At 32.2% G+C, this 12,191-nt stretch overlaps 1 protein-coding gene and 1 long non-coding RNA gene across 3 annotated transcripts in view; one reads left to right on the forward strand and one right to left on the reverse strand.

Moving 5' to 3' along the window:
- Positions 1 to 12,191, reverse strand: part of LOC119638106 (syntaxin-binding protein 5) — a 49,279-nt gene that overhangs the window by 13,437 nt on the left and 23,651 nt on the right. Inside the window, exon 14 of one of the 2 annotated variants that reach the window (XM_038034744.1) lies at positions 4,374 to 4,428. The exons of the other annotated variant lie outside the window; for it this stretch is intronic. Coding sequence (XP_037890672.1) covers positions 4,374 to 4,428 — 55 coding nt within the window. The remainder of the gene's footprint in view (positions 1 to 4,373; positions 4,429 to 12,191) is intronic. 2 annotated transcript variants of the gene reach the window in all.
- Positions 8,019 to 10,353, forward strand: LOC119638129. The gene is made up of 2 exons (XR_005247381.1): positions 8,019 to 8,228; positions 8,320 to 10,353. It is a non-coding gene; the product is annotated as an uncharacterized LOC119638129 (long non-coding RNA).

Genomic DNA, 12,191 nt, shown 5'->3' on the forward strand with positions numbered 1-12,191 from the left:
TAAAAGCACTAAGCATCTAATAGATTTATCGGCTTTATCTACCACATTTGAGAGTTAAAAAAATCCGTGATCATTTGTAGTTATTAGACGAGATCCTTTGGCTAACTCGACCACTCAAGCGTATTATTCATTGCTTAGTTTTTTCTATTTTATTTCATTATATTTATATAATTGTATTTGTATATAGTAAGCAGGTGTGCGAGAATTCATTTGCAACTACCGTTAAATTGTAGTTGTGCGTGTTTGGGATTTAATCGTATATATACAAAAAGAGAGAAAGGAAGAGAAAAATGAATAAGAGCTCCTGAGAGAGAGATTTAAACACACACACACACACACACACACAAGCACACACACACACAGTAAAAATATTTTTTGTTATAATAAAATATATTTTGCTGTTCTTGTAGTGTTGTTGTTTCACTTGCAATTTATTGTGCTTTAAAATTACAATTATAAAAAAAAAAAAGAAAACGATTATTTATATATACAAAATTTAATTTCAATTAAACTTAAACTCAATACACAAAAAATTTATATAATTTTTCGTTTGTCTTATTTTATTATATTTTGCAAAATTATAAAGAAAACAAAATTTAATGATTTGATGAGAGATGCGCTCCTATGAATAGCTCATCATTTAGGGCAAGAACTATATAGAAGCTTTTCAACACACATACATACATATGTACATATTAAACAATTTATACATAAAGAGTTCTGCATACAAAAAATAATCGTGGATCGGATAAATAAGAGAGAAGAGAGAAGAAGAGAAGTAGTTAATGTGACTATTAATCGGTAATCGAATCGAAATATAGCAAAATAGAAGAGAGATAGATTGAGACGCGCAATAAATGAAACTGAAAAATTGTCTACCTTCTGTACATGTGAATAAGTTTTTTACTCAATTTTTTTACGTAGAAAAGTGCATTTGTATTCATATCAAGTTTTTTCCCTTATTCAGAAAATTCAGCACATTTTCGCACATATTTCAATAGGTATATGTCTTTACTAAAATGACATGGATTTGTTACATATATTATTTGCGAATCAATTTCACATTTTTATTATATACGTTTTTTAAAATTTTTTTTTCTCCTTTTTTTTTTTTTTGTTATAAAAATGCGTACATATATAAAAGGATAGCAAGAGGAAAAGAGAAATTTATCGAAAACAACATAAGACAATAAATATATTTTAACTGTTTTCATTGCTTTCGCTGACTTAAATGCTTACTATTAAGACTTTTGAAATACGTAAGAAAATTATATTCGGTCATGACCGAAACTTTTTTATACCCATCACTGTGATCTTAAAAATGGAAGAAAAAAAAAATTAGATTTCCACACTCTATAACATTGAGTTTTGGAATAAAAATGGGAACTTTTTTTTATATGGTCTTTGTGTTCCAACTTATGAGTAAGAAGCAAAAAAGCATGAAACACAAAATTATTCGCATTTCTTGTTACACGTAGGTAGGGGAATTGCAAACGTGTTATTTGAATAGTTTGGTTCGTTTTTAAATTCATAGTTTGCCACAGATACGACGCATTTGCGCAAACGGACAGATAAATGGACAGACATGCTTATGTATAAGAATTTAAATACTCTGTGGGGATTGTGAAACGTGCTTGTACGCGTTATGGAGGTATTGAAAAAAACATTACATTTTGACACAAAATAATAGTGGAGAGGCATGATCAATTTTCTTATCTTTTCCCCGGGTAATATAACATCGTTCATAGAATATATGTTCCAATATATCTGTTTTAGTTTATGAGTAATGAATAAAAAACCAAATTTTTTTTTATTCCGTTTAAAAAACAGGGGTGCTCTCACTTTACGTAGTAGTACTGCGTAGGCGTGCCCTTTCACCGATTTTCCATTTCAAACCTGCGTGTGAGAATTTCCAATGTTTCGGCAAAATTTTGAAGTCGATAAGTTCCATTTTTTGTGACTAACAGAATGTTTACAACAACAGACATTGCGCTGACGGACAGACGGATCAGAGGTGAGGTCTCTGAAGCGTCTTCGGGCCATTGCAAATGTTTTGACAAAATGAACATATCGCTTATCGTTCGGTGATGGGTATATTAGACATCAGCATAGATTCACCGAGTTTCTATTCTTTCTTTTTTTTTTGTATTTTCATATATTTTGCTTAATATCCGAGTGTAAGTGAAAAATAAATTTGAAAAGTAACGTATTTGTAAACGATTTGAAATCAGAGCAACAAACAATTGACTTTCGAAAATGAAAAGGAAAAGGAAACGAGATTGACTAGCATGACATGTGCAGTCAGTCAACGCTTTTCCTTTTCATTCGTATATACTAAAGGAAAGAAATAATATGTATGCGAGTTTTGATCAAATTTTTAATGCATTTTAATACATTTCTCACGAAATGAATAACAAATTGAATTTACATTCCTGTACATCCCGAACCTGATTTATCTTAAATCTTTACGATCTTATACCCAATAAATGAAAACTAAGAGAGCCGAGAATCGCTAGCGAGAGCATAGTTCTGTTCTTTAAGCAATACAAATATTATTCAACCCATCTAACATTTAATGTTGCCAATTAAATTAATTTTTTCTCAATTAGTACAACAACAAATGAATAGAATATGTCGAATAAAATTTTCGGTAAAACGCGGAATATATTAAAGGAGTAATAAAATATTTTGTTTAACAATAATCGCCAAAATTTCAAATTTATCGATCGAGCTAGATGTAGACCTCACCCTCGCCTCTTGATTGATACGAAAGAATATTCGTTTAATTGAGAAAAATATTTAATTTTAATTAATATCATTTAAAGTATATATCATCATTTACGATAAAATTTCCGCAAAAATTTAATGAACAATTTACACTCACTGCTCATTCATATTTTGTGGGCTGTCATATATTGAATGATGATTAGAAATACAGAAAATGCTGTTGCTACGCTAAAAAGCAACGTAGAGAGCAGTATGTTACTCCGTGTTCAAGTTAAAATAAAAAAATTGATAAAAATTGTTAAAAACTGAGCCTTCAACAAAATATTTTTTTATTTTTTATGCTTAAGGATGCATACGATTTGTGCGGATGTTTGTAAGATCTTGAACGGATTTATCTATTTTATATCAATTCATTGAACAGCATTTCTTCTCTTTTTTATTAATCTAAGTTTATTTGTCCGTCTGACATCTGACATCATGTGTTCTTGTATTCAACCTATGGGTCGCAATTTTTTTGAGATATTTTGACATATTTTTGCTATACTGTTGCGTTTCGGCTTAAGGGCGAATCTTCTTCAAAATGGTTTTGGTAATTTGTGTCACATAAATCTAATATTTATAATACAATATATATATGCCACGTCATCATATAATAAAGAGTCTTATGAGAGATAAGCTTTTACATAGCGATCAAGGGGGAGAACTTTTAATTTTTTATAACGAAAACACAAGAACAATAATAAAATCTTAAAAGGAAAATTAAATTTTGCTAAATTTAGATTACGTCAATTGAGGTTTTCGTCACTCTCCAAAAGAAAGCATAATGTTTGGCATATTATCACAAAGTGCTCAACCTCTCGTGAATGCATTGAAAAAAGTTGCAATAATACGGTATAGATGTCAGAACCGCTTGACAAATATTGCTATTGCGATACTATACCGTATACAGTGTGCCTATATTCTTTCTGTGAGTCATACATATTCAGACGTCTTAGTCTTAACTGCCCTTCATTTTTAATTGCATGCTTCATCTAAACTGTATGCTTTCTTCTTGTGAGTTCAATTATTAGTTAAAAGAAGCACTTAAAATACTCAATTTACATAAATTTTTAAATCGCATTACATTTGTTGGGTATATAGAACGTTCAGTCCTGTATCTCTAAAATGATATCGGCTTGCAAATATAAAAATATCTATCTACATACAAATGCAAACGATTCTATTTTAATAAATAGCTATTAATAGATAGCATGTTTATAAGTTGTGAATGTGTGTTGTGAAGATGTTTACGGTGGTGTCTGATAGAGCAAAAGAGGAAGAGGAAGAGGAAGGGGAAGAGAGAGAGAGAGAGAGAGAGAAAGAGATGGAGAGAAAGAAAGAGAAAGAAAGAAACGGAGAGAAAGAGAGAGAGAGAGAGAGAGAGACGCACAGAGATATAGAGAGTAAATGGTGTATGTGATGTATAATGCGGTTGGTTATGCATACATACATACATAGCACACATGTACATAATTATATTTGTTAAATGTATAGAGGACTGAAAAAAATAAATATACATAAATATACATTGGTGTGGGTGTGTTTGTGTTTTTGAGTGTATATGTGCTTAGATTTTACTTCTTTTGTAAAAAAAAAAAAAAATTTACCGAATAATTTCCGTAAAATCACATAAAGACAGTTGAAATATCCTGCATCCGTAGCCTAAATTGTTGTTGTTTCATTTATTTATTTATTTATTCATTTTTTTTTTTTTTTTTTTTTTTCATTTTACATAGTTGTCGTTATTGGTTTCGTTTTTATTTTTATTTCAAACATTCATTGTATGTGTATTGCAGAAGAATAAAAGCAAAATTAATGTTAAAAATATACATTAGTTTAAAGGGTACAAAAATATTTGCTATAAATGTAAGTATATATATATATATGTGTGTGTGTGTGTGTCTGTATGTATGGGTGTGTGAATATGAAAATTAGTATAGTTGTCGTGACCAGCACCACCAGACCAGATTATTATCCATACTTTAGGATTCGGGTATATACACAACCCATGAACAAAGTGTATTTGCTATCGCTGTTGAAAGACGCAGTTAGTTGTTATTGATAATAACCCAGAATTTTTGAATTTCATTACAAATAATAAATGATCGGAATTTTTGCGTAGAAACATTCGTTTAATGACGTATACAAGGATCGTTCAAAAAAATGTAAAATAAACTGTTTTGAAAGCTGCGCAAGGCGAACAGTTATATCTTTTATTTTCTTTTTGCTTATATCTTCTTTCAGTTTTTGTGTATGATCAGTTACTTAACTTAGTAGCATTATTGTATTATTAGTCTCTGATGGCGATCGAGGGGACTACAGACATTTTTTACTAATGATGGCGACTTCAAGTTTAAGAATAATGTTTGTATTCAAATCGCGCCAACATGTGTATCGGGAGAGATCTATATGATGATGACTGCTCTTTTGATCAGAAGAATTGGTATGAGTGGACTCTTATGGATTTAAGAAGTAGTAAGGCTTCGATAGTGTGCCAGACGCTGAAAATTTGGGCAAAGAAAAGATTAGCATTCCACATGTATGGAATAAGAGGATGACTCTAAGCCGTTTAATATATAACGTAAGGCCTTATTGCTCGAGCACTGGGTACCAGGTTTAGCAAATTGGGCTACAAAAATTTTGAGCCGCGTAGAGTTGTTGTAAGTAGCATTACTACCCGTAAATGTGCAGTATGTAGATTTGATGAAATGTAAAATGGCTATGACTTTACGGGGAGTTTTGTGTGGTGGATAGGGTTATCCTGAAATCGTTGAGGCACTAGATGTTGAGTTGTGAGAGAATCATTGCTTCATTCAGAGGGGAAGAAACCGACCCACGACGTGATCTCATTCATCTTTGATGATGAGTATTGTCTTGCTCAGCGTCACTAAACGTTACACGCGCTCTGTTAATGGGCTCCAGTGAACTTCTTCTCATAAGAACCTAGAGGCAATTTTTTATAAAAAAAAACGAGCGCCTTGCCTTTGAGCAGCAATAACAGAAGCAGGTAATAATTTTGCTATAGGACTCGTTCCTCAGGAGATAAGCTCTGTATGTGTATAAATGGCGGTGTTGGTCAGATAAATATGAGAAGAGAGGGAGAGGGGAGTTGTTGGTAGCCTAGAAGGTGTACGCTCCATCGGAGTCTTACGCCTTTATCTATCAAGCATTCACTACAGCTCGGCCGCGTGCCGATCATAATTAATGCATTTTGTGCCTTGCAGTGGGTAATGACACCGTTTTCGCTCCCTTGTTAGTTACAATTCTTTCATCAGCAAAATATTTCGGAAATTAAATTTTAGCAAATTTGGTTTGTCAAACTTCATCTGGCGATGACATTAATTTATTAAGAAACATTTTCGATAGCCACCAATATACTAACACACTAACATGACTACTAATATATCACATCACACAATAAGTGTCCGGTTTGGCAACACTGTTGACAAACTCCTATGATATCTGGACAGCTCCAGCCTTCAAACAAGATATGTGAAAATTTCATGATAATTCCAATCATTAGTTTAGAAGGATCGGTTTGTTGTCCACGGCATTTACGTTCAGCGATGAATTTATCATTCATTGTTAAATTTCGCACGAAAAAATCCCTTTTTAATTGACCTAAAACAAAACAACGCTCCCCATGTAAAACGTGATGTTGTCAAAAGTGGGCAAACCCGGTACCCATTTCGAACAGAGTACTAAATACACTGACTGCCTCCACGCGACTTTAATTTTCGATCCTTCAAAATGATCACAACACAAACAGGTTGAACATGGTCGATGCGCGTACGACTCTATTCAAAATTAGCAAGACACATACAACGTTACAGATAAGCAAATCGGGCACTCCGACTCCGACACCGAACTTAAAAAGTTACAAACATAACGTAACACGTTTCGTCTGAAGGCTGTTACTAGCAGAGAAATCAAATCGTATGGATGTGGGTTGACAACTGCGTTGCCGTGATGTGTTACATCTTGCGTTAAGAACAACACACACAAAAAAGGGAATAGCAAAAAAGGAAATAAAAAAAAAAAAAATAAATAAATAAATAAAATTTGTAATAACTTGACTTGTGTTTGCAGTTTTATTATTTTTAAACTTAAACGATTTAAAAATGAAAAATGTTTTTTTATATATAACAAACCGCGTATCAAGACGTTACGTAAAAATTCCATATATTATTATTATTATTTAAGTCTTACGTCTACGTAATGGCCCCCCCCCCCCTTCACCCGGTGTACATAAGGATATGCGGAAAAGTAAATGCGAATAATTTTTATCGCAGGTGGTGATGGTAAATACTTTATGACGAATCGCTTCGAAGCGAATGCAACTTAACTTTCTTTAGTTCTAAAAAAATTATTTTCAAGCAGTCTTCATATCTTATTATTATTATTATTATTATTATTATTATTGTTATTATTATTAGATAATATTACGTTAAGAATAATAAAATTAATAAATACAAAGGAATAATATTTTTATCACATTATTACTTCTACCGTTTGTGTTTTATTTAACAATTTATTTATAATAGAAAAATATATGTAGGATTTCACTGACCGGAGTGCTTGAAGCGCGGAGTTACAGTCGCACATCAGTTTTTTGATATTTTTTTACGACTGTCCAGCCGTTCTCTTTACTCTCTGGCATGAATAATCCCATCGTTATAAATCGATCGATTATTTTTGCATTATATATAATTAAATAAAATTTTTACTATCATTTTTGTTGATTAAGTAATTTTCTTGAATTTCGAACAAGAAGATGCATGGTAAACCTTAAATACCAACTACATATAATATACGATGAAATTTAATATACCGTTAACCGGTTTTTCATTATACATAAAACATTACACGTAACGCATTAATTTAAAATATTCATTATTTTATAAAGTTTAAGAAAACGTGAATCAATCACGACAACTAATTAGTGCGAATAGGTAAACAAATATATTAATGGGCTCGAGCAAAAAAAAAAAAAAAAGCAAATTTTTTGTACGAAATTGGATTTCTATTCGAATAATGCTAATAATTTATTATCATCAGAATCGTGTCTCCGATTTCATCTTCCCTTTAATTTTAATACTCGACCTGTTTTCTCTCAATTCTATATAAGTTGTTTCAAATTTATTCCTAATTTTACTCTGCTTACTTAATCTACTGCTTTTAATTAGCGTATTTTAATTGTAAAAGGTAACGTAAGTTAACGTAACGTAACGTAACGTAACGTAACGTAACGTAACGTTGTTTACTTATAGCTTGATTTTTATATTCAACCATTATCGCGTATTTATAATATTCATTCTGCCTATCCATAGACACTGCATACAAATGTATACGAATAGCAAATCTTGTGCTCGACAATTTCACACGTGGAAAAAAACATCTATAGAAATATATTTTTGCAACTAACACTATGCCAGCGAAAATTATTGCAAACGAGCTACCAGGTAAGAAGTACGGATACGGATAACGAATTGGAGTAACCGAGTAACGATCCGCTAATCTAGAATGCATGGTTTTCTTTTCTCTCTCCGTTAGCTTCGTTTCGGGATTGCGATAATATTTGCAAGGAATGTGACAAAGCTTTCGTGACGGCAGCGGGATTTGAATAAAATTCCGACAAACAGGTAAACATAAGCAAACCGAACTAGAGTTCTTATTAGAATAAGTTAGGCTGTCGTTGAAACACAAAATCCTTGTAATGTACATTTCAACATCGGAAAAATATCGTAACACTTTTTAGCTGAAAGTTAATGAAGTTGCATTAATTCACGTTCACTCACTCACCCACCTAAAAGGAAGCTGTTCTATGTGCCCTAATAATTTTTCATTGATTTCTCTCTGTTCTCGAGCGAACGATATTCGTTTCTGTTAGCATAACGCCTCGTAAAAGATCTCGAAGAATTTCCGCAAGAAACTAAAATTTCTTGGCAGAGACTTTCTACTGCCACTACTACTACAAGCTAAATTACTCCTCAATAAAGAATCTATTATGGAATTGAAATATCCAATGTCCGATTTATTGTATTGTAAATTATCTTGCAATTTGTACTCGATGGATCTTTGATTCGCACTTTGTCTATAGCGAACAATGATATGAGACATGTTAACCTATGATACTCTAACGCGATATAATGAACACTATAACGGTTCAAAGCTATTAGCTAAGTTATTTGAGATCACAATTTCCTTTCAACCTGAACTAAGCATAATAAGCAGCATACGAAAATCGCACACAAAACTTTTGCTAGAATATGTTGTAAAATATATTGAGAAAGGAAAAGAAAAAAAAAAAAAAAAGAAAAATTATTAACTGAAATTCTAGCGAATTGTAAGAGAGACTAGTACCTGGGACGTATACAATATGATTGTCAAATCTATAGTATCTGAAAATGCCTACAACAACAATATATGAATTTCTTGCTTTGCTTGCACAGATAGCAATTTATATAACAGATTGGTAATAGATAGGGCTACCGGGGATCAATCATAGATGCATACAGCATAAGCTTCATTGACGTTCGCATATTATCCGAATTTGAAATAAACGAAAGTTCACTCTTCACTTAATGCAGTAGTTATTCATTGAACGAACCTTTTAAAAACAAGGCGTGACAAATGATTCGATCCTAATATTTTCAATAGCACTCACCCTTGAGGGCCGAGACACGCGGTCGATAGAGAAAATTTCATCAAAATATCCCAAAAATTGCGGCCTTATAGGTTGAGCATAAAAGTGGAGAGACAAATGGACACATGGACAGACCAGCTTAGGTGTTGTATACATTCGTATAAAGTTGATCTACGCTTATGCTGCAAGTCCAGTACGATGCGAAAACGAATCATAAGTTTGGTAGAAAAGTTCGTATCTTTGATATTCGAGCAATGTAGAGAACATTGTCACTTTATAGTCGCAGACATCTTCTAGGTGACCTTCACGGAAATTCGACACAACTGTGTGACGGATTTTAGGCATTTTTTGCGTAAAGACTTAAATTTGTAGGCGTATAAGACGGTTTTAGATGAAGACAATACGAGTAAAGCTTGCGATGCTAGCATATCCACAGCTGTAGAGCTACTTTTCGGTTCAGTGATTTTGTTAATAAAAACAGATGCAACAAGAAGCTTACGTAAAACAGGCTTCTACTTTTAACAATAATATGCTTGATGCTTGGTGATGATGAGTATCAAGGTAGCGTGGAGCATGGAGCAAACAAAAGCTACGCCATACCAATTTGAGTGGCGACTGCCGGTTGGCCATTCTTTCAACAAATCGCAAGCGATCTCCGATTTTTAGTTGCAATGAAATCCGTAATATATCATTGAATCGGTAAAGACGTTGCATTATCAGAAACAAAGTGAAAAAAGTCTCTTATCTGTCTATATATAGATTTAGCAATGATCTTAATGACAATATATGTATCTGACCTGATTCGACAAAATCGATGAGCGACTCTTCTAGTTTGCTTGCTGTCGCGCATATTTTTGAATTCAAACTGGAACTCATCGCTAGCTCAAGATTCAAAGTAAAAATCGAAAGAGAAGTGGAGAAAGTTTCACGCGAAGAGAATTGCCCAAGAGTTCGTGTAGCTCCGTGTAAAAGAATCTAGTAAAACTAAACAAATAATGAAAGGATAGAAAAAGAAATTTCGACGGAGAAATTTCGAACGCCCTCTCGAGCTAGCTGAAGCAAAAAAGTAGCGAGCGAGCGATCCATGTAGTCGCCTGTACATAGCCTCTTGTATACAAGAAGCGAGTGAGATACATGTCTAAAACTGCTCCAAGATATTTGCGATTGCTTTAGCCACCGTATATGAAAGTCCTTATGAAGACTTGTAGCTAAGTACTTGTACTTTGTACTTTGTTATGCCTTTAGAATAAAACAGAAAATCTGGATGAATTCAATTTTTTCCTTTGCTTATTTTTTTTTTTTTTGTTAATTCTCTTGAAGACTGACTACTTACTGCATCGGAACGATACAAAAACAATGTTTATAATAAATATCGAATGCAAAAGTTTCAAATGAATAGTATGCCGACATCTACTGTATACTTATGTAAAATTTTGCTTATATCAGAGATAATCTAAACGAGCATCCATCTCCATCTGTCCACAATCATCGAATATCGGATCTATATTCAATTGTGAAAGCCATTGTAAAATATTTAAATGAATAATTCAATTATGTTAAGCTTTACACCATAAGTAGTTTCGATCTTGCGATCTTTTCCGCTTCTCCAATTTATTGATTGCAAGGAAATATCGTATCGTATCGTATCGTATCGTATCGTATCGTATCGTATCGTATCGTATTATTGGCCAATTGTCGCTAATGATAATCGCAAGAACGAAATCGACCCATTCATATCTATACGTATGTATTTGAACGCTTATGTATTTAAGGCTAAAAAAAAAAAAAAAAAAAAAAAAAATGTACATAACTTATATATGATAATCAGGATTAAGTACAAAAGATCAATTTGCATTCAACATGATCAAGTGCTATAAATGGACGTAGGTGTGACACATTGATAATTAAGGTGTCGAGTTAAAGATAAAGAAGCAACGTACCGTGTCATTGAATTAGATGCAATTAATGCAAAAACATATCCAAAATGTCGGAGCAAAGATTATACGATGATGACAATAAAATATGGCGTGAATTCGTGAATGAATGTATGAATGTAGTAAAAAGAGAGAGAGAGAGAGAGAGAGACAGAGAGAGAGAGAGAGAGAGAGAGAGAGAGAGAGAGAGAGAGAAATAGAGAACGAGAGAGACATTAGACGAGCGAATAAATGGTTGGATGCATACTTCATATCACAAGTACACGCACACATATGCATATGTGGATAATATTTTTAATCGAAACTCAAAGAAATTCAGATCTTAATTGAAGTTTGATTCGCAAAATCATATCTCGTTGGCGATTTCATGCTTTTAATGCTCATTTGCTTATTACTCTCATGATCATAGATAGCATTTATTTATATTTGTTGTAGTTGTAAAGAGTGATGATCATAGATAGCATTTATTTATATTTGTTGTAGTTGTAAAGAGTGATGGTAGAGAGAAAATACATTATTGTGAATTGTTACTATTATAATTGTTGTTGTTCTTATTTTTGTTTTTGTTGTTATTGTTATTATTATTTTTATTATTATTTATAATTAATATTATATTTTTTTTTTTTTTTTTTTTTTTTTTTTTTTTTTTAAATAGTAAATGTAAAGCAAAGTATATAGGAGAAGAAGCAGATTTGTTTGAAATTAGTTGTATTGAAATTTGTGGATTTCCTGTTATTGTTGTTATTCTTATTGTTTGTTATTTTTGTTGTTATTACTGGTAGATTTCTTTTTCTTGGGTTTTTTTTTTTTTTTTTTTTTTTTTTTTTTTTTTTTTTTTTTTTTTT

This window comes from Glossina fuscipes, unplaced genomic scaffold (assembly GCF_014805625.2).
Source record: "Glossina fuscipes isolate IAEA_lab_2018 unplaced genomic scaffold, Yale_Gfus_2 0, whole genome shotgun sequence".
In the NCBI taxonomy this organism is placed as follows: domain Eukaryota; kingdom Metazoa; phylum Arthropoda; class Insecta; order Diptera; family Glossinidae; genus Glossina; species Glossina fuscipes.